Source organism: Chiroxiphia lanceolata, chromosome 5, assembly GCF_009829145.1.
Source record: "Chiroxiphia lanceolata isolate bChiLan1 chromosome 5, bChiLan1.pri, whole genome shotgun sequence".
Taxonomy (NCBI): Eukaryota; Metazoa; Chordata; class Aves; order Passeriformes; family Pipridae; genus Chiroxiphia; species Chiroxiphia lanceolata.
In genome coordinates this window covers 68,213,657-68,236,422 of record NC_045641.1, presented here as the reverse complement: position 1 = coordinate 68,236,422, position 22,766 = coordinate 68,213,657, and the positions used below count along the sequence as shown (strand labels likewise).

The 22,766-nt window shown below is 43.1% G+C and overlaps 2 protein-coding genes across 2 annotated transcripts in view; one reads left to right on the top strand and one right to left on the bottom strand.

The window, feature by feature from the left end:
• TIGAR (TP53 induced glycolysis regulatory phosphatase) overlaps positions 1–11,336 on the top strand; it is a 45,080-nt gene extending 33,744 nt beyond the window's left edge. The window contains exons 7-8 of the transcript XR_004357034.1: positions 5,421–6,926; positions 10,840–11,336. The gene's annotated coding sequence lies outside the window, so the exon portion shown is untranslated. The remainder of the gene's footprint in view (positions 1–5,420; positions 6,927–10,839) is intronic.
• On the bottom strand, positions 2,785–6,425 carry FGF6 (fibroblast growth factor 6). Its single transcript, XM_032687437.1, has 3 exons — positions 5,870–6,425; positions 4,864–4,967; positions 2,785–2,978 (listed from the first exon to the last, which is right to left on the bottom strand). Exons 1-3 carry the CDS (start codon positions 6,207–6,209, stop codon positions 2,802–2,804), a joined length of 621 nt encoding a protein of 206 aa, XP_032543328.1. The 5' UTR covers positions 6,210–6,425; the 3' UTR covers positions 2,785–2,801.
• Positions 11,337–22,766: the final 11,430 nt, after the last annotated feature.

The following is a 22,766-nucleotide window of genomic DNA, read 5'->3' as shown; positions in this document are numbered from 1 at the left end:
CTGTAAAAGACCTCCAAGATCATTGAGTCCATCCTTTGACCGATCCCCGCCTTGTTAACTAGACCAGAGCACTGAGTGCTATGTCCAGCAGTTTCTTGAACACCTCCAGGGATGGTGACTGCACCACCTCCCTGGACAGCCCCTTCCAATGCCTGACCTCCCTTTCAGTAAAGAAATTCTTCCTGATGTCCAACCTGAACCTCCCCTGGTGCAACTTGAGGCCATTTCCTCATTCTGACTTCTTGTGACCTGGTCTATTGTTTGTTCTCACCTTGACCAGTGTGTGAAAAACAGAGCCACTGAGTCTGATTCTCACCTTTTGTGTCAGCTATCCCACTTCTTGTCAGTACTGGCAACAATAAATTCCTCTAGGCTGCGCTGGTTTAAGAGGAAACAGATTTCATCCTATCCTAAGAAGGCTGATTTAAGCTGTAATAAGAAACAAACTTGTGTGTCAGAATTCGAACCACATTTTCACATCCATGTATCTTCCATCCTTCTTCAAACTTCTTTTCAAAGACAATTAGGAATATAGCACCAGGATGCTGGTTGCCAGCTTATGCATTTCATCGCAGCTGCAGTCTTCCTCTCTCTACCTCTAGGGACTCTATGTGACTGTCGGATACCCTCCAAACTTTCCTCTGACCCACTCTCCCCTCTCAAAAAAAATCTATCCTGATTTTTCACTTGAAATGCACATTTTTCCAAAGCAAACTGCTGTGCATGTTGTGGATGAACAAAGTGTGTCAACTTGGCTTCTCTCTACACACTGCAAGACCAGAAAATGAAGAGTAACTCCTTTCCTTCCAAAGCATCATCCGAAGCATCTCATTCATTTCCTGTAAGCAGCATTCCCCTCTTTTTTAATCTTCATGTAAACTGTGATCAGTTTAAAACCAGCACTTACATTTCAGCCAAATAAATTCAAGTATCAATCACACAAAAGATGCTGGAAAACTGTATCTTGTTCACAAAACAATTGTCTTGGCAGTTTTTCAGGAGTGGTGGCTGTCGGTACATCCTTGTGGGTGTGTTCTTTGGGCCGAATCTTCTGCACCTATAAACTGATAGTCTTAGGAGGCTAATTTACTCCAAGTGAGGATCTGACCCTGACAGTGTTTTTCATGCATGTCAGAAGGCTCAAATTCATCACGAATAGACACTCCCTGCAAATAGAATGGCATGTCAAGGCTAGACATAGCCCCATTTTGGCTGGCTGTGGGAGATAATCTTGCACTCATATATTCCCTTCTGCAGCAGCGCGGCCCATCTATGCTGAAAATGCTCGTGCTCTGACATTGCACTGAATCTAGTTTCAAATTTAGGAGCACACCATCAATGCAGGAATCCCAAGGCTTCTGGTAACTGACATTTATAGTGACTATTGACTTAGGGCCTCTCAAAATACTCTTTCAAAGGCATAGAGAATGCAGCTTCGTTGGTGATCTGGAAGAAGGTTGTCAAAATAGCAAGGCGAGGTTATGCCCCATTTGTTAGGCTTCTAGGAGAGCTCTGAAGAGTATTTCACACAGTTTGCTGTGTTCTTTTTGAAACTGATGCTTTGCAAGTGACAGAAATTGGAATTATGGCACAAATTCCTCTGTCCTAACTTGGGAAGGTTTGCTTATATAGCCTCCTTCTTTCTCTGTCCTCCATACCTCGTGAGGTATGATAGGGAAGAACCAAATATATTTAAGGTGGTAAATAGAAAATTCAAAACAGAGAAGTTTTCTAAAATAACCCTTTGCTGGAAGCTTCCATGGATTTCTTACATTGTATAAAATGCATCCTGCAGACCAGTTCTAGTTCTTAGAGATTAACAAAGTTCAGCCTAAATGAAACACAGTGCCTTTAAATATTTATGTTCTTTTAGGTGTGTATGCATGTAAAGGCACCTGGGCTTTGAGAGACTGGGATGGTTAATTCATTAAAAGCATGTAATTACATAGATACACACTCACACATCCCATGTCTATATATATACAAGTACTTATATTAAAGATGTGCACATCTATATTTGAGGTAAGTCTAAACTAAGCTCACAAAATGCCATTCAAAATCCTCAGCTCCAAATAAGTTTTGCATTTGGGACCCATCTGTGATTTATCCCATGGCCCTTCCTGTGGGAAATTGATTGTAGGTCTTCATTTTGCCAACCAGTCCATGTGAGGAGACCCTGGAGAATCCCTTCAGAGACAGAGGGTCTCTGGGGATAAGCAGTTTGCTTGTGTAGAAACAGTTGTGGAATTGGCACCTTAGTGATCAAAACAGCTTGAGGACTTTGCAAGACAGGGCACAGTCTGTAGAAGGGGAGGTGCAGGCAGATATTCAGATTGAGTGAACTGCCTGAAGCTCTGGTGAAGCAAAATCGTCTGGTGATTTGGCCCATGATATGTAAACAGCTAACTAGGAAAGGTTATTATCTGAGGTAAATAATATTATTTAGTAAATAATAGTGATTTAGTGATTGATTAGATGGTTGCCCACAGCCGGTCCAAATACTTCTTTTGTATACTTTTGTATAATTTTCTTCCAAATCCTTTGCACTCCACCTTGCTTTTTTTCTCTGTACAGCACCAAAGGAGGCACACAGCCATGTAAAATTTGTACAGAGTAGAAGAGAAGCAGCATCATATTACATATGCTATGTATGAATCTAGTACAAATATTTTTATCCAAATATACACATACATATATAGATTTTTTTTTTTCAATGACCAGTATAAATACTACTTTACCTGGGAGCATATTTCCCATGTGCAAAATGAAACAGTTTTTCCTGGGATTCAGTCTTCTCATGTTCATATTCTGGGTAAGAAGTGGGTCACTGTCATCGCAGGAGAAACCTTGTTTCCTCTCTTCACTCTCCCATGTTTGCTGAGGGCTATGTAAGTACCACGGTAAGCATTTGATTCATATGCATTGTAGTTATTGGGCAGCAAGGTTTCCTTGAATTTACACTCATCTTGGAAGACAGCCTGAAGCACAGTAAGGGGAGGGGGGTGGGAGAACAAAGCAGGTACAATAAATACTTCACAAAAGCCCAGGTCATTTTTCTTGCTCACATTTTTACAGAAGGGCTCGTTGCAGTGAGCAACAGGTGGTGCCTCAGTGACTGTGTCCAACAATAAATCCCTCCTCGGTGCTAATTTGGTGTCAGATGAACTCAGATGCCACCTGTCCACATAATGGACTGTGCACTTCCTGCAGCAGATCAACTTAATTAATTCTAAATGATGGGTTTCTTCATTTTATTTGCAAGGAAAGATTTCTGTCAGCATCACGCCTTTTCATAGCTTAATTTAATACCTCCCCTCTGCCAGAAGTCCTGTAAAAAAACTACATGCTAGATGTCAAAACTTCAGTTCTCTTACAAACACCAATGTCCAGGGAGAACTGCTTGCTGAGATAAGAGATTTGATTAACAATGAATCTTTTTGTCGATAAATCATTAGTGATATTTAACTATGCAGCGGGTTCTAACTTGGGAAGACAGTTTCATTTATCTCCACATTACATCACGTAAATCCAAGGATAAGGAGTCATCTGGGAGAGTGGAATGCAAGGACAAGAAGGAGACAAATGCAAAAGAAATTACAAGAGACAGAATAATTCTCTGACTTCAAATATCTGACACATGAGATGCCACCAGTGCTGTGCTATTTGGACACCTGTGTGATAACACCATTCAAAGCTTGTTGTGTGGGGGAAAACGGACATCTCTTACAGCTTTTAAAAGTGTCTTTGAAGATAAACAAAACTGGATTGAAACTGGGGGGGATAGGGGCAAATCAAAGGGAGCTCTGAAGCCAGACCCTGCATTTCTTCAGGAAGACCCAGTCAAGCAAAACAGTTGGGTTCGTGGCACTCTTTAAGTGCTGGTGATCAGACATGACTGAAATAATATTCCTGCGGTGGAACCTCAAAATGTCCCTTATCTATGTAAGAAGGAATCAGTCAGGTTAGTAATGGCTACGGGGCTACGGGTCCTTCACAACATTTGCCATTTTATTAAGCAACTGAAATGTTTTGTTGAAATTACAGCTGTTTCAAAGGAAAGGACTCTGCTATTCCTTGACAAAAGAGATCAGTGCTGTTCATTACTTTGAAATGGGCTGCTTTTGCCTGTTGCCCAGAGCCAGCCTCTTCCAAATGCACTTCCTAACGAGCACTTTTACTGCTGAATGTCCTGGAGATGTCTTGCTCGTACCTTGGAAATTAAATTGCATTTAGATGACAAATCATCCAGATGAGGACCATGGTGACAGTGTTTCAGTATGATTTTCATTCCATTCTTAATAGCCATTATTTTCTCATCATTTGCAACTGATCTCACAAAACTGATCATTAAAATAACCCCAACCGCATATGTTGGCCTTGTAGGGTAGACTTCCTATTTATTTTCCATGCTGGGGTTGTTTTTGGTAGGGGGAAGCATGTGGTCATTATTTTACTAATAGCTCTAACTGTACCTCTCCTACACACAATGCAATGCAAAAGGGAATCAACAGGGCTCACTTTTACTAGAATGTGTTTGCAGCACTGAGACCTTAGAAGAAGCCACTTAATTAATCTGTCCTATTTGTAGAATACATTCATTTTCCCAGGGTGCTCCCTGTACAGTCCTACTAGGAAGCTTTAAAATCCCAGACCTCCAACAGCACTAAATAACACTGATGACACCAGGCTGGGCACGTTCCCTGTAGCTGCAAGGCTGTTTTCTCTGCTTGTAATCACAGATTTCCATGAAGAAAAATCCCGACTGAAACCAAAAACAAACAAAACACCAAACCAAACAAAACCACTCTAAAACCTTTGTAGTCTTTGTTTAAACCTTGAAAAAGTATTTACACTGACACTCACCGTTCCGTACAACCTCCCCTTGCTGTTCATTGCGATGAAGAGAGCACTTTTCACCCCAAGCAGGCTGACAACACCTCTCTCTACAGTGGATATCTCAAAGAGACCTGAAGAATAAGACATTAAGCAGAAGTGTTATCACAGAATCTAGAGCTAATCCAAGGCAATTCACATATCATTATTTATTTTAAAACCCTAAGGAACTCATCATATTTTCTCTATTAGAGTTATCTCCCTAGTCTAGAGGTACACAGAGAGGATCTTGCATTTTCCCACATGCCATAGGCTTGGAAAATAATTATTCTGAAATCAGAGTCACACACTGTATAATCCCTTTGCTCTATCTGACTCTTTTGATCTGTCAAACTCTTGGGCTTTCTTATAAGTAAATTATTTTTATCTAATATACTATACTTCCAGAGGGTTTGTTATTAGCTTTAGAGGAGTGTGGCTTACTATTTTGAAGTCCCCCATGACATCTTAGCTGCAAAAGATTTTAGCAACTGCCCTGTGCAGGAAATTCAAATCCATATGACTAATGCTTTTCTTTATTCTTACAGCTACAGAACAGCACCCACAAGAACGAGCAAACCAGGAACAGCAAGCCCCTTCCATGGGACACGCTGAGTGTCCCAAAAGGAACAGTCAGCTGGGATTCAAAAATCATGCTTTGGCACTCGGAACAAAGCAACGACCTCCCGGATTCAAAAGGCAAATGAGAAGGTGAGGAGTGAGAAAATGAAGCAGAAGAGTCAGTTTTCAACCTGTTTCGGTTTTTTTCTCATCCGTGCAGTAAAGCAGAGTAACAATAAATTCTACCTAAATTTGTCTAAGCATTTGTGCCATGTTTCAACCGAAAGGGTCCTGATGTTTATTGATCCCAGAGACTTTCAAAAGGCAACAGATTAATAATACCAAGTAATAACATTTGCATTCTGCGAAGGGTAATTATTAGAGTTCACAGCAATTAAGTGACATCTATTCTATTTCATTTCTGGATGCAACTCACTGTATTGGTTTTCATTGTGAACTCCGCTTATCCTTCCATCTGGGAGGATTTGAAGGTGAAACCCGATGCCCACGTTGCAGTAAAGCCTCCGCTGCCTCTTGATTCCTAGCAAATAGTCACTCTCCCAGTTCACATCTGACTTCTCCCCTGACATCCCAGCAATGGACCTGGACAACAGAGATTGCCATCCTCTCTCCAGCAATGTGCCATTAGTTCTGCTTACAACGGGATGTGTAGAAGCAATCCCAGCTAGAAAGCCCAGGAGAACGAAGGCAGGGAACGTCCGGTGAACGCTGGCTTCGCAGGACATAGTGATGAGGAGTCTTTGTGCAGTGGCCATCCGGTTCACCTCCTGGGCACGTGGTCAGAATTAATGGCCCTAAAAATACCGCCCTTCTTGTTTTTCTCCCTTCAGCATGGTGGCAGAGGCTTATTTTTGGAAAGCAAATAGAGATTGCTGACCTGAAACTAAAGCCCGAGAGCAGTTGGGTTGGGAGCAGAGACAGGCCAGCAGGACTCCGACTGGTGGGGAACATGTTTTGTAGATCCTGCTCCCCAGTGGGCAGCCTCGGTTATATTTGATTGAGCCATCTTTATAGTGCAGAGGCTGTCCCTCCCCACATCATCACTCTGACATCAACAGCTTGCCAAAGGTAAGCCTGCCACGGCTGTAACAGTAACCTGCCGTCCTCCCCGGCTGGCCGAGCTTTGATGAATGCTGTCACCCAAGACTGGAGGCAGGAGTGGGATTTCATTGGCTGTGGGAAGCAAAGGAGTCAAATTGGCCGGCTAGTCAGAAGCCTCACAGCTTCCTTATTTAGAGGAGAAGGTGTAAAAACAGTTGAGGACCTCATCAGTGAGCAATGAAAAGTTTGCAGCCACTTCCTTGGTGGCACTATCACCAAGCGTCTCAGTATTTGGGGATAATTGGCTCCAAGTGGCCATTGCTCTTTTTGTACACGCCCAGCAAATCCAAGGCATCTCTTCCTAAGGGATCCACATGCTAAAGCTTGGTCTGTACCTCTCAAAGGAGAACTCCTGGCTGGTTAACAGACAGGTAAGCCATGCTAAAGGGAGAGGAAGCCCCTGGGCTTGCTCCTGCTGCCTTTATTGCAGTGGCAATTCTGCTGAGCAGGGCGTGCAGGCTGGAGCATTGATCCTGCAGTGACACATAGCCGGGTACATTAAGTGTTCATGTTGCTCACTGAGGTGACTTCAAGATGATCACATTTATTTGGGGAGGGCGTAATTGCCTCCTGCGGGGGTGCAATTTAATTTGTATGTGCAAGACAAGGACTTAGGTAATGTGCTAAAGAAGAGGGAAAAGGGGAAATGGCCACAGCTCCCTATTGTTTCACTGTCTCCTTTCCCCAAGCGCAAATACTCACTTTATTTTTTTTTAATAACATGTGACTATCTTAATTTGCCTCTCCTTCCATCCGCCTTGCTTGTTTCCCCTCGTTTTGAACTGATGCTGTTTCAGCTTCTTTAGAGTTGGACAAATTAATCTTTTAAATTAGTTTCACGGGAGTTATTAAGATATTAGTTGGAGGAAAACAGCTGAGATTTATACAAATATTTTTGCCAATATGACTGTCAGCTTTTCACAGCAAAGAAACTGCATCTTCTGTGTCATTTGAGATGCCTGCATGTTAAAGAGGAGAGTACCTGGAAGAGTAATTGAACCGAGCACACCCAGCGTGAGAGAGTTTCACATTAGGAGCAGTGTAATATGAGGCCTGAGCCACTGCAAACCCTTCAGCACAAGACCCCTGAGTGAAGGGGAGCCCATGGTAGCCCTGAGGCAGGTGAACAGTCAGATCCAGTGAGGTATGTAATCGTGATGGCTCTCTTGAGAGAGGCTCAGCTGTAAAATCATTGGGAGGCACTGGACTAGACCCTGTGCCAGGTGACATTCAAAACCTCTGTGCTTTTGCTGAAGCAGCACTTGAATATCACAGAATCACAGAATATGCTGAGTTGGAAGGGACACACAAAGATTATCCAAGTCCACCTCCTGGCCCTGCGCAGAACAGCCCCAACAATCCCACCACATGCCTGAGAGCATTGTCCAAACATTGTCCTGTGACCAAAGGAATCATACCTTCTGCCTTTTGCTCACAAGAAAAATCTTAAAATCTTTGTCTCATCCTACTTCACCTCAAGATTTTTCATCTATGCAAAATGCATATATAATTTTTAGGAAGGAATATCACTAGTATTTTCTGGCCTCTTAGCCCTTATGAGAGGGCAGTGCCAGTGGGAACCAAAGCCCAGGGTCACTGTTACAAGCATGGAGCACTCATTTCCTGGTTTCTCTGCAGTCTGAAAACCTGCCCATACCCAATGCACGTGACTCCTGGAAACATTGCCTAATCTCAGAGCCATCACTGTCTGTTAAAATATGCATTGTAATACTTCCTTTCCACTTTTTTTCCCCCTTAAAGAATGTTTCAAGTGTAATGGATGGATTTCCATCATCGGCTTTAATAATCTTTTAATCACCTCTGCATTTTTATATCTTATTCATTAGGTTTCTCATTGCAAAGACAAGCCACGGGCTAAAAGAGTTTCTCTAACTTGTGCTGCAGATTCCCTACAAGGTATTCTGACGGCCCAAGTCAAAGGAACACTTTGTGGGATACACTGTGTCTCATCCCAGCACCCTTGATCCTAGAAGAAATACCAAATAGCAGGACAAAAAAAAAAGGGGGGATAAATTCTGACAAGTCTATGGGATGCACTGCTTTGACTTTTAGTCAGCCCAGCTGGAAAGTGACTGCTAAGGGCCATGGTGGACCAGGGGCAGCCTTGCTCTGGTGGTTTCTTCTGAGCAAGTAGATATGACAGCATTCTGTGTGGAGAGGCTGGCCAGAACACTTGCAAAAATCAGGACTTCTCCTGCTGGACCTGAAAACCAAACTAAACAGCTAAAAATTGTGATTTCACTGGGACACCTGGCCCTTTTAAGAGCAGGAGTCTTGGTATCTGGCCCAAGACAAAGTGATGTGCAGCTGGGAGATAAAGTGAATACTGCAGTCTTGTGTTGCTCAGCAATTCTGCATCGGAGCTGAAATGAGTCTGGAACCATTCTGAAGTCAGATCTGTGGCCAGCAGTTTGCTGAGTTTCTGTGTATTAGCATATGAAGATGAATTGTAATGTTAATCCTGGAGCTTCTCATTCAACTAGGCAAGCCTTGTTTCCTCTAAAAGATGTCTCATTCTTAATCTTGTGCTCTTGGCCCATGAAGCACCTGTTTCCAGAAAACACTCTGTAACCTTCTAATTTTCAGACAGCATGTTGTCCTGGATTCATGTGCCTTCACAGAAGGCATCAAGGGAGAGACCTATAGCATTTGCAGTAAAAGAAACCCTCCAAAAATTCAAAAATGGTAAAAATTTACTTCAGCAGTCAACCTCTGCTTACTGGAAATCTTAAGACCCAGGATGACAGTGCTTACTGCCTAATTAAAGTAACAAGTTTTCATTGTCGGTATTTTAGTACAATATTAAAATAATCCCCTTTGGAACACAGCAGCAAGGATCCACTTTCAGATAGTCTAAGAAAAGTCCTGCAGCTGAGCAGTAACATGATATGGATGCAGAGCACATCTTTCAAAAAAATGCATGATGACTTAGGGATCCTAAGTTCCATTTTCATATCTCTTTAAAGTCTCTCCCTATTTTAAGGCCTGGAAAGAGCAATCCCTCATTCAGAAGGACAGACTGAAATTGTTCACCTCGCCTGTGAAGCCCCAGGCTGGTGATGGTCAGAGGAGATAGGAGATTACAGGTGGCAAATCTGACTGTTGTGGCAGGGCAAGTGTTGCAGACTCTGGACAACCTGCATGAAACTCTGTAAGCCCAAGAATGACCATGGAGCCCCATCAGACCATCTTTAGTGGTTTGGCGTTTGTTGGCCAGCATGTAGAGATTTATAACACAAATACAGGGACTATTATGAATGAAATACGAATCACAGTATGAAAGCAGCAGGGAAAAGTAATCAAGAATCACAGAATATGCCAAGTTGGAAGGGACCCACAAGGATCATCGAGTCCAACCCTTAGCCCTGCACAGGACCATCCATCCCCAAGAGTCACACCATGGGCCGAGAGTACCAAATACAGCAAAGGTTGTAGGGCTGGGCTGTATTGACACCCAAGGACCCCCAATAGCCATAAAACTGATAAACACTGAGGAGTGTGTTGTTGGCATCAAGACTAATTTGGATAGGGCCACAGCATAGGTGATTAATCAGCAGCAGTCGTAAGCCCTGGTAGCAGGAGGGTGACAAAAATGGTTGTAGCACAACAATTAATTTGTTATTTGTCTCCCCATTATCCAACAGAGAGGCGGATTTGTTGTCATACCAAAACCCAGAATGAATAAACAGGACAACAGGCAGCAATCTTGGCTAAGACTCTTGGGGGCTAATAAGCTCTTGGAGGCTGAAGCAAGCAAACTTCTGAACCAAAACTGTCACCTCATTACAGCTGCTGCCTCTTAAAACATATACAAGACCTGTTCAGACATGGTTTGTTATTGTCAGTAAAGAGGAACCCAAGACAGTGGGGAGTTAACAGAGGTCCTACTTCATCCTTCATGTCACACACACAGAGATCCTGGCTAGGCCACTCGGGCACATGCATGTGAGTACATGGGTAAGAGAGAGGTCTCACCACAAGGGCTCTCGCTGAGATTTCACACACTACAGGCAGGTACAAATCACAGAACAAATTACTGCTATTTTTTTTGGAGGGAAGTGGCAAAAAGTATCTACTCCCAAAGGAAACTGTGGAAGATTTAGGACTAGGGAGATTCTAGTTTCCTTGAAAAAAAAAAACTTGGTTTACTGCTTATTCATGATAAATTCATTTTCTGAAGAGGGAACGTCAAGCACAGATACAGTCAAATACACCCATCTTTGCCTCCTGAAGTGGCCATGTCTGTCTCTCCATGTCTTACAGGAGTTGGAATGACAGTCAGAAGACAGAGTGGTGACTCCACAGAGAACCTGTGGCTTCCCAACTGCTGCTGTGCCCACCAGCCCACGCTGCTTCTCTCATCACCTCCTCAGCTGTTCCCACTCTGCAGGGACAGGCAGTCCAAGGGTAAAAGGCTGAGCTGGAAAAAACAGAAGTGACAGCCACCAGCCCCCACAGGGATCTGCTTGGTATTATTTATTAGAAGAGAGGAATGACATGGTGCATGTTTAATTTGGGTTTAGCTTGTCACATGTATGGTTTTCTCATTACAGCAGGAACAGGGATGCTAAATGCCACTTTTAAGTAACTCAATGAATAGGAAAGCAAAAAACCCTTGTTTTTATTGTTGGTGATGAGATTTTGTCCAATGGCCCAGCTGACCAGATCTCTGGGTGATTTCTGACCACGGAAACTATTCAGATTAAATGATGCAATCCAGTATAGATGATTAAAGACAATTTCTGCCATTTTCCAGGTAACTTCCTTGTGTTGTTGAGGACTTTCTTCCTCTTGCATGTCAATTCTTCATCTGTGGGTCTGGATCCTTCCTCATATCTTGAAAGGGAATTCTGAAACCTTTTGTGCAGTCATCTGAGCTTTTCCCTGTTTTTTTCAAGCTTTTTTTTCCCTGCATGGTGGGCAACACTTGAAGTTCTAAAGCTTGTAATTCATTTTTTGACAGCAGTTTTGACTTGTAGTTTAACTTCCATAGAAAGAATTCTATTTTTGAAATCTCCTCCTGTCCTCTTCTCCTGCCCTTTTCCCATTCTCCCTGCTGTGTTAGTGGGGGAGGAGAAGGTGGGAATATGCTGGGTGGATACTGCATCCTGGAGTCCTGGTCACAGCTACTTGAGGGGTGGAAGTGAAACTCCTCAGATCCCTGATATTAGGGAAGTATAATTTAGTTTTTAAATGGAATACAAGACTTGAACCAAAGCATAACAGATGTTTCCAGCACGTGGCAGGATTGCCCACTTGCCCCCAGGAGGTGAGGGAAAGCAACACTACCTCATGTTTTGGCTGCTCTCACAGTACCTTCAAAATCCCATAGGTCAGAAAGTGGTGTCACCCTTGTTGTTGTTTTGCTCTTCCACAGAGGAAGTTATGAGTTACTGGGAGAGTGACAGGAAGGGGAAAGGGGAAATACGCAGGCTCTCCCACAAGGAGAGAGGAGAGGAGAGCTTGGTTCAAGATTCTTAGGCAGCTTCAGGTGGGAATCTGCTTTGTATTCAGACACCAGCGTGTAGGTCCATGTGCACTGAGGATTTAAGGTTGCAGAGCAGACAGTGGAGATTTAATTAATACAGCCAAGGAGCCCAGGAACTGACACAGCTCATCCCCCAGTAGCTGTCTTTGTCAGAGGGAGCTGAAACACTCTTGGGACTCCACCACCTTCATTGACAAGGTCTGTGTTTCACAGGAGCTGAGACACATGGATGCCTTCTACTCTGGAGACAAATCTCTTCCCTGGTACCCAGCAGCCTCCCTGGGAATGGAGCAGCAAATAGACTGCAGGTAAAGGTGTGTTAGCTGGTGTTGGATCCAGCAGCATCTGCAGGGATGTCTGCTTGGAAACCTCTTGCACCTCTGTTCCAATGGCACAGACATGTTTCTCAAAGTCTGAAAAGGAAGCTCAAGTCCATATTCAGCATACTCTTCCTGCACTCTTGTATCAGGTGGGTGTCTCAGTATTCTGGTTACTGCATCCTGGATGTTTTCTGGGGTGAGATGTGTGTTCAAAGACCATGTTCCTTTGGTTTCATGGAATCATAGAATGGCCTTGGTTAGAAGGTGCCTTAAAGATCATCTCATTTTAACCCCCCTGCCATGAGCAGGGACATCTAAACTGTCCTTCAACACTTCCAGGGATGGGGCAACCACAGTTTCTCTAGGCAACCTGTGCCAGGGCCTCACCACCCTCCCGGGGAAGAATTCCTAATATCCAGTCCAAACCTCCTCTCTGTCAGCTTGAAGCCATTCCCTCTTGTCCTGTCATTACATACCCTTGCAGATGCTGGAGTATTTGCACATTCCCAGCTACACAAGGGTGGGTGGAGGGTGACAGCATAATGCACAGTCCTGACCCTGCCTGCATCCAGATCTGAACTTGGGAGAACATTTCTAAAAGGCATCAAAACTCCAGACTGAGCTAAGTGACCCATGAAGGGTTTTGAAACACTTGGCTTCTGTCATCAGCGGCATGAGCCTTCCATGTGATTAAGGCCTTGGCTACCTAGTTAGAAGGAGTTCAGGGACACAAGGAATGCCTATTCTGCAGCTTAGGCCAGGACTGAAGATGCAGCTCTGAGCTTAAAGGAGCAATGGGTAGAGGATGAAGTTTGAAGGGCAGAGATGGGGATGTACAGATCAATTACAGCCTCCTGGTGCACTCAAGGCTCTGAAAAAAGTGTCCTTAAAGGTTGGGGATTCCTGGGGATTCCATGCTCCCTCTGACTGTCCCTTCCAGTGGTGCACTACTCTAAAGGGTAAATATTTTTTCGTTCTAGAACTTTGTCCTTAAAACTGTCCAAAAGATCGAATTATTTGCCTTCAGTTCCTGGGACCATAAATTGAACAGGTGTCATCTTGAATTTTCAATGGCTCAAAAATATCATTTTAGCTTAAAGATGGAGCTGGAGTTTTCCCTTCATGTTGCTATTATGTGAATCTCTGTAAATAGGCAAACAAGGGTGGGAGGGTAGGGGAGTTTTATTTCATCGTTATTTAGTATAAATGCATTGATTCCTGGGACTTATTAAAAGGGACCTGAGATTAAACTGAATCTACAACAGTAACAGTAGATTTTTAATTCCCTCTTTGCATATGAAACTATCACCAGAGGTCTGGTAAACCTGCAGGCTGCATTCTCAGAAAGCCACCTAGATGTGTGGCTAAAGCTCAGTTAGCCACCAGAAATTCATCCAAAGAGGAGGTCCACTGGTTAAATGATGAAAAGTAGCCATTTCAGAAGTGATTCTTTATTCTAGTCAGGTTTGCAGGCTAAAGCAAACAGGACGAGTTTTCATAACGTTAGTAATTCAGGTTTTGTTCCTACAGCTCCTTTACTGAATAGGGGAAAGAGAAAAGGGTAATTTTTGGCTCCTCAACAGCAGCAAAAGTAACACAGCAAAGAGGGCTCAAAGCTATGCCATAGCTTATTGAGGAGTTCCAAATTTGTATAGGGAACTCTTGCAAGGGACCATTGTTGCAAGACAGGTGAGCTGTTTAAGGCAATGCAACTGCTAAGATTTAGTTCTGCAAAGAAAGATTGAGGTAAAAAAGTCTGTCCAGGAAATGTAAACACGTGGCAGATGGGTGGGATCAATCAGTACCCAACTTTTAGCCCTCTGCACTCTTGGAGTCTGTGGTTGTTGGCACCTGTGGAAACTGAGACTGCTCACACTCTCAAAGTGCTGCTGCAGATCAATGAACTGGCCTGACTTAAGTAAAGAAAGGCACATGTAGAAGGTAGAAGGAGCACTGAGGAGAAGAGGGTGCAAAATAAGCAGTAGTGAACCTCTTGGTGTGAGATGAAGGAGATGAGACAGCCTCTATTTCAATGGTATAACAGGATTAGTAAAGAAATTATGAACAGAAACATGGAAAAAGGTAAAATATGATACTAGAAAAGTGGAACTGAACTCTGTTCATTCTATGAGACCTGGACTATTGCCAGGAATAATGTATTTCCAGGGCCAAGGTTTTGCATTTGTTAATGGCAGACTGCATGAGAGTCCTGTCAACCCATCCCTCCACCTTTCCAGGGTCCTGCTGGATGCCAGCCCTACCCTCGTTGTATCAGCCTTTCCTACAATTTATTGTTGCCAACTACAAACTTGTGGAGTAAGGGAAATTAAACTAATCTGGTGCTAGTGATGGATTCTTCCTCAAATGCCTACTCCATTCATGCAGCATATTGTTTCCACTCCCCAGACTATTATTCATTGCGATTTTCTGCCACGTGGTCATCATGCATAGTACCCAGAGTAAAAAGGGATACTAAAAAAGCAGGTTGGGTTTCTGCCCGAAAAGACCTTATTCTTTAACTTCATCTTTTTCATCGTCATGGCTGGGCTTTGTGAACGAAGATTTGGGAAAGGTCTCTGCCCACGTGTGACACAAGCGCACTGGTGGCTAAAAAGGGCAATACGAGACAGGCATGTCCGGTTGCCAAAGGCACAGCAGAAAGACTCCTTAGGTGGTAAATTCTGCAAGACATGATTCTTTCTGTGTTGTCTTTTCTCCTTGAGAGTGATCCTGCGTGTGTTCTCAAAGGCATCAGCAGCGTTATGGATTGTGTGTCTCCAGATCTCCTGATTGGAGGCCAGAGTAGACCAGTTATGTTGATCAATATGGCCAAGGCTGAGATGTTGTTTCAGGGAGTCCTTGTATCTTCTCTTTGGGGCTCCTCTCTTGCGGCAGCCGGTGGTAAGTTCACCATAAAGCAAGATCTTAGGGAGGTGGTGGTGCTTCATCCTGGAGATGTGCCCTTTTTAACATCCACTTTTTTATCCACAGAATATTCTGAGTTGGAAGGGACCCACAAGGATCATCGAGTCCAACTCTCAAGTAAATGTCTGGTTTACTCCTAATCCATGACCATACAATACACTGAAACCAACGTTAGCTTCCCCCCAAAGCACAACCCAGAGGTTTTTAATCAACTAGTTTTAATTGATTACACCAATCATTGCATAATATTTTTAAAGCCTGCAAGTCCCATTTTCAGAAAGGGCTGCAGCCACCTTGTTACTTCTTCGTCGGGAACCACAGTGTAAGGCATTTGTTGTGATGGTTTTTAACATATGGAAGATCAAGATCAGATTCCTAAAATATTCTGAAAACCAGTTATAGCTTTAACAGTGACTGTGGTTAAATATAAAACCCAAGTAATTCGTTCTATTAAAAAGCTCAAGTCTTATTTTTATCAAGTGATGTTATGAGGGCATGTTCTAAATCAGCCTAAAGCTCTTGTAGCTACAAGAGCTTCACTTCTGCAACTTTTTAACAGCCCAATTAAGTTGGTACAGCTTCTTGTGCATGTTGTTAGTACAGAATTCTTCCTCTGACACTGCCCAGATCTGACAAACTCCAGAAGATTAAACATTTGAAGAAGACAGGTGAAGAAAATGCAAGAGCTGAATAATAATGTTGAGTTTATTTTTCGCCTGCAAAGATGAGTCTCATTTGGACAGGGTCAGGTTGTGATGGGCACAAAGGACTAAGAAATAAAACCATGCATTTTATGCATTCATGAAACACTTCTCTTGACATCCCTCTCCACACTATCCTACACTACTCCATACGCACAGACCCAGTTTAAGATTATGCTGCTAATGATGATATGCAAGTATTCCAAGCATCCTCTAACCAGAATGTGTATTCCATGCAGGATTAAAGAACAGTTTGCCTGATGCACACTGGACAGGCGGTATGGAGCAGGGTCAAGGCAAGCATGTAGCAGAGCTCTGAAATTTCCTTTTTGATCAAGCAAGTAGTGAGCATATGTTGGCTCACTGTGGAATGTGTGCTCAGCTTACTTTAGCGGAGTTTCAGCACTGACCTTTTGCTGCATTCCTCCAGCAGCAGTAAAATGGTTCTGCTTAAGTAAACTGACATATACCACGTGCAAACGCAGCTGTCTTCTCCAGCCCATCATTTCTCCTACTGTTACAAAAAGCCTGGAGGCATGGCAATGCTGTAATTTAATGTGCAATAACCTCCCACGAAAATAATGTTGTGAAAATTAATTGTGCTCGTGGCACAATAAAATCCACCTTGAGAAACCAGAATTGGCCACAGGAGTGCATGCTAATAGGCCCTGGATTGTTGTACTTTATTACTATCTGTGTGACAAACACAGGAAGTACCACCTCCAGCTTGACCCATCCTTACCTCTCTCTGATTGCTTTATGTTTTCCATCTTTTGTTCTTGTTCAGCTTAGTTTTTGTAAGTGTCTGGCAGGTCTGGTCTCCACTGTAAAACTGTACAACTCCACTGTAAAAATTAAGATGGACCATGCAAGCAAGCAGGTGACTCAGCAGGCAGTTATTACTGGGTAGGATGCTTCTTTAAAGAGCTATTTGTGATGTCAAGTGCTGCCATCAGTGAGAGCAAACCACAGGGACACAGCCAGATTTTGCCCCAGTTTGGTGTCATTGCACTGCATGAAGACCAAGGCTTTCCCAGACAGCTTGCAATTCCAAATACCCCTGCTTATGAGATGCATTAAACTCAGACACTTGGGCTTGGGTCTCAGAAAGTGCTGAATGTGTCCCATCTGAAAGCCAACCTGCTTTAGTTTGGGTACTCAAAATGAAGACATTGCTTGGTGTTTGGATACTCAAAAATGAAGACATTGCTTGGTGTTTGGATGGACAGCAGAGCTCTTTCCTTTATGTGCATGGCCTGAGCTTCCCAAAAGTCACAACTGAAAGCATCTTTCCCCATAAAAAATCAAGTAGAAAACACAAAAAAAGACATGGATCCAACATTTATTGCATAAAGCCTGCACTGCCAAATTCTTGATGCCTTTTTCCTAGAATCATAGAATCATTTGGGTTGTAAGTGACCTTTAAAGGCCATTCAACCCAACCCCCCTGCAATGAGCAGGGACATCTTCAACAGATCGGGTTGCTCAGAGCCCTGGTCAGCCTGACCTTGAATGTTTCCAGGGATGGGGCATCCACCACCTCTCTGGGCAACCTGTTTCACCATCCTCATTGTAAAAAATGTCCTCCTTATATCTAATGTCAGTTGACCCTTCTTTAATTTAAATCCACTATCCTTTGTCCTGTCACAACAGGCCCTGCAAAGCAGTTTGTCCCTCTCTTTCTTACAGATGCCCTTTGAGAACTGAAATTTCCCCTGGCACCTTTTCTTCTCCAGGCTGAACAACCCTAATTTTCTCAGCCTTTCCTCGCAGGAGAGTTGTTCTATCCCTCTGGTCATCTTGGTGTCCCTCCTCTGGACTCTCCAAAAGATTCTGTGCTGGGGACCTGAGGGCCCCCTCATCACAACAACCAGGATGTGCTGACTCACCTGGTGGGTCTCACACCCAGACAAGGGGGCAGACTGTCCTAATCAATAAATATCTACTTGCTGCAAAATAATTATGGGCAGAAGAAGAACTAGAAAATGTTGTGGTCGTCTTTCAGCAAAAGATTCCCCACTGTAAACCAAAGTAAGATATAACTGTGGTAGTCAGATATAAATATGGTGTACATAGATAAAGAATCAGCGTGACTGAAAGCCTCTTCTTCCAGACTCTATAAATGAATGCCCTTAATGTGTTCTGCACATCTCAAAGATTCTTTTTTTTATGTTTAATTAACATGATCCTTTTAATTACAATATAGGTGTGAGATCATGTTGGTTGGAAGGGACCTTTGGAAGTCATCTAGTCTAACCTCCCACTTGTATTAGGACTCCTGCCAGCCCTAGAAAAGATCAAGCCATGGCTGACCTTCATGTTGTATTTCCAGCAGTAGAGAGACAGTCATCTAACTTAACATATGATGATTACTATAGGGCTAAGAATAATTCTCTGACTAGGGGGATCTTTTGAATACACTGGATGGTACCTGTTGCAAAGACCTCTGGCAGTCGATTTTCCTCTTTTCTTATTTCTTTTTCTTTCTTTCTCTCTTTCTCTCTCTCTTCCTTCCTTCCTCTTTCTTTTTTTCTTTCTTTCTTTCTCTCCTGTGAAAATGTAAGCACCTGAATAATGTTACTGATGTGAATGAATGGGTCTATTAATTTGCTTTGTTTTTCATGAGATATGTACTGCCTACGCTGATGCACTGCCAACAAGGGGGATTTGGAAAGCATGGGTTTGAATTTTGTGGAGCTGTATATATTCTTACTGTTAGAGATAGGCTGGGAAGTGAAGTCTTGGGCCAAATGCTGCCAAAACTCCCACAAAGTTCAGTAGGGCTAGTATTTAACATTGTGTTGCCATAAAAAGCCCTGAATTTGGATTAGGTGGGCAACTGAGTGGAGAAGACTGACTTTAAAGTCAGCCACTATAAGAGCACCCAGCAAAGATCATCACATGAAGGTTTTGGGGCTTTAGCTTTTCAAATTCTGTAGTTTCAGTATGAACAGCTTTGATGGTCCTCTTTACAGAGCCATTCCAGTTCAAAACCTGTTGTTTTCATCGGGAGAGCTCACAGCTGGTTGAGTGTAGTGCTCTGGCTGGAAGACCTTTGTAATGACCTTTTTGACCCTTGTAATGATCTTTTTCCTGGTATGGGACTTCAATTATAAGGAATTAGCTTCAAATGACCTGTGGGTGCTGGTATTTTCTTCTGAGGCCTTATCAGAATCTGGACATATTACTTAATTCCCAGGTGATTTTAAGTGATCTAACTTTTCTATAGCTGTATAATGTTTCCAATCAGCAAAATTTCCTGATCTAAAACTACTTTTTATCTCTTTCTAATTTATCCTGTCATTACCTGGCCCACAGTTTTGCAGCTTCATAGAATCACAAAATCACGTAGGTTGAAAAAGATCTTTAAAGACAATGGACTCCAAACACTAACACTACCAAGTCCACCACTAATCCACGCCCCTGAGCACTACATCCACATGTCTTCTAAATCCCTCCAGGGATGGTGACTCCACCACTTCCCTGGGCAGCCTGTGCCAGTGCTGGATAACCCTTTCTCTGAAGAAATGTTCCCAAACATCCGATCTAAACCTTCCCCTAGCAAAACTTGTGACCCTTTCCTCTGTTCCTATCACTTATTCCTTGGGAAAAGAGACCAAACCCCACGAGGCTACAACCTCTTCTCAGGGAGCTGTAGAGAGTGACAAGGTCTCTCTTCACTGCTAACAACAAAAACTCCTCGGGTCTGCTGCCTGTCTTCCGCATGACTGTCAACTGTGTATCATTCAATCTCTTGAATGCTTCCATTTTTAAATCAATTTAGTAGAATAAATTGTTTGATGCAATGATAGGCTTTCTAAAAGGACTAGGTAATTTGAAACACAGGGACTTTGCTGGGTGTTGGGCACTTCAGGGGTGAGGCAGCTAATTTCCATTAAGGATACAATAATTTCATTTCAAGCTTTGCCTTCTGTGTTGTGGTCACTCAGAAAGATGCCAACAGTGTATTTTTATCTGCAGTTCACATTTCTCAACAGGAAGACTCCAGAGAGCTTGAGGAGCCCTATCAACGCAAGAGTGGTGTGGACCATTTTACATGTAGCAACATCAGCTTGCAAGACTTGCCTGTAATTTATGGACTGCCTGGAAGAAAGAACCCCTTCCACCAGCAGGGAGAATTGCCTAAAATGGCCAAAAACACATCCAAGATAACAACTGGTGGTCAGGCAGCGGTTTCCAAATAACTACTCAACAGAAGGACTCACATCCTCTTGTGTGGCTGGTCAAGCTTGAGGCCAAGCTCCTGTCAATGACCCACTGCAAATTCCATCTTTTATTGGTGAGCAAGGAGAGATTCATTCCTCAAAAAAGGAGGCTTGGCTGGCTTGTGCTGGTAGGATTTCCGCTGTGGAAATAGGCACAGAGAAGACGGATAACATGGATGAGGAGGGGCGGAAGGAAGCAGGCCCCTGTTTGTGGAGTGCTGCTATTTCTGCTGGGATTTAGAACTGTCCTTTGGAGCAAAGTTGAAACAGTCACTATAAATGACTTGCATGAGTGAGTACAGAACATTTTGGAGGATTATAATTTATGTTATGGCTCAGTTTAAGGAACTCAAAATAAGACTTCTGGGAGACAACCAAGCTAGTTTCACCTTTGGTAACTTCCCAGACCAAGACATTCCTAACTTTATGTGTACCGGGTCTGTTCCTGCCTGGGGGGTGAGGGCCTTGAACTCCTATTGAAACTCAAAGATGCTCTGATGACATTTGGCACTGTTAAGAGTTGGAAAGAGCTGGCAGTGCCATGTAGCACATCTCTATGCCTCTTTGTCCAAACCTGAATTAATTCAAAGTAAGAATTTCTTCCCCCAAGATTTTGTCTTCCATGGAAAATGTCTCTTGAAGGAATGGAGAGATATTCTCCAGGGGATACTCCTTTGTGCACCTTCCAGGCAGATTGAGAGCACTTTATAACACAAAGGCATAGCTGTATCCTGTCACCTTGATCCACACAGTGGCTCTCTCTCCATTCTCAGAGAAATGTTTGTATATTATGAGACTGATTTCTAAGTTTTTAGAAAGGCTGCTTCTCTAAATCTTACATAGTTTTTTTTTACTAGTTTTATCCCCGTTAGTTAAGTTGAAACCCTTCTTGGAACATGAGGTACAAACCCACCTCCTCCTTACTCTTTGCACCCTTTGAATATTTACAGATGGTTTTCATATTCCCTTTCAGTTGTCATTCAGCCAGTGTTGCTCTGTGTGTATCTCTTCAAATGCAGCACCCTTGGAAGGACACGCAAGGGGGACACAAATTTTGCCCTCAGTTACACCTGTGTAATTTTGGAGTAAGACAGTGAACTTTGGTAGACTTTGAATTTACATGAGCAAAACACAGAGCAGGAAGTGAATGCCAAATAAAAACTAGGAAGACAATCAAAACTAACATCACATCCTGCAGGCTCCAGACTGCACAAGGTTAGTGCCTTTTCTATCATGATATTTTTTCCTTGCATTCACACTGAGTGAATATTTAGAAGTTTGGAAGTGCAACAGCCACCTGGAACATGCCAGTACAGACCATGGTTCTTGTGAGAAGTGAAGATATCATCATTATGTGCTGGTCCATGCAGATTTCTTCCACGATTCAACACTGAGTTTTTCTATATTACATAGATTATTTGATACGAGATACTTCAAATTTATAGGACCATGTTACAAACATGACACAGTAACCTTGTTTTGCTCCGTGACTTTTTTTTTCTGATGGGTATCGATAATTATTCCCACTAGAGAAAATCTCTCCACCTTTTCTCAGCCCTGCACAGGACTGGTTGAAAGTGCTGTTCCATGTCAGTTCTGTAAGCAGAGGAACTGGCGAATGAGACAGGAACCGTGCATCACATACTTATGTCCACAGTACATTTTCCAGTTAAAAAAATACATGACACGGACATGAAGTGCCCAAAGGAAGTTTTGCTTGCTCAAGCTGTCTCATCTTCCCCAAGCTGCACTTGCCACTCCACTCTTTATACAGTGCTCCACCACCTCTGCAGTCTTTCTGGTGGCCTGTCCATTCCGCCATATTCCACTAAACATATAGGCTGCATATATGGGCTGCAAAATTGCATCAGCTATTTTCCAGCCATATCCTTTGGCCTGGTCTAAATTGTGTTCCTGTTCCAGCTGGCTTCCTTGAAGGAGAGGGACTCTTTATAAGACTTTTTACAAGACTTTTTATACAGGCATGTAGGGACAGGACAAGAGGGAATGACTTCAAACTGACAGAGAGTAGGTTTAGATTGGATATGAGTAGGCTTAGATTGGATATTAGGAAGAAATTCTCTACTGGAGGCACTGGAACAGGTTGCCCCAGAGAAGTTGTGATACCTCATCCCTGGAAGTGTTGAAGGCCAGGTTGGATGGGGCTTGGAGCAATCTGGTCTAGTGGAAGGTGTCCCTGTCCATGGCAGAGGGTTGGAACTGGATGATCTTTAAGGTCCCTTCCAACCCAGGCCCTCCTGTGATTCCATGATTCTCTATAATGATAGTTGATAGGTCCTCCTAAACAATGGACTTTGGACATGGCACTCGGTGTGGAACCTTATAGAACGAGACAGAGCTTGCAAGACTGACTTCACATCCTAATCTGACTCATTTCAACAGCTTTTCTCTTTATTATAAATGATAACTCTGTTTTTCTCCCTTTCCAGTTTATTCTGAAGTGGGAATTGGAAATAAGGAACTATGAACCACTTGTCTTTACCCAGAATCTGGCCTAACCTGTGAGAAA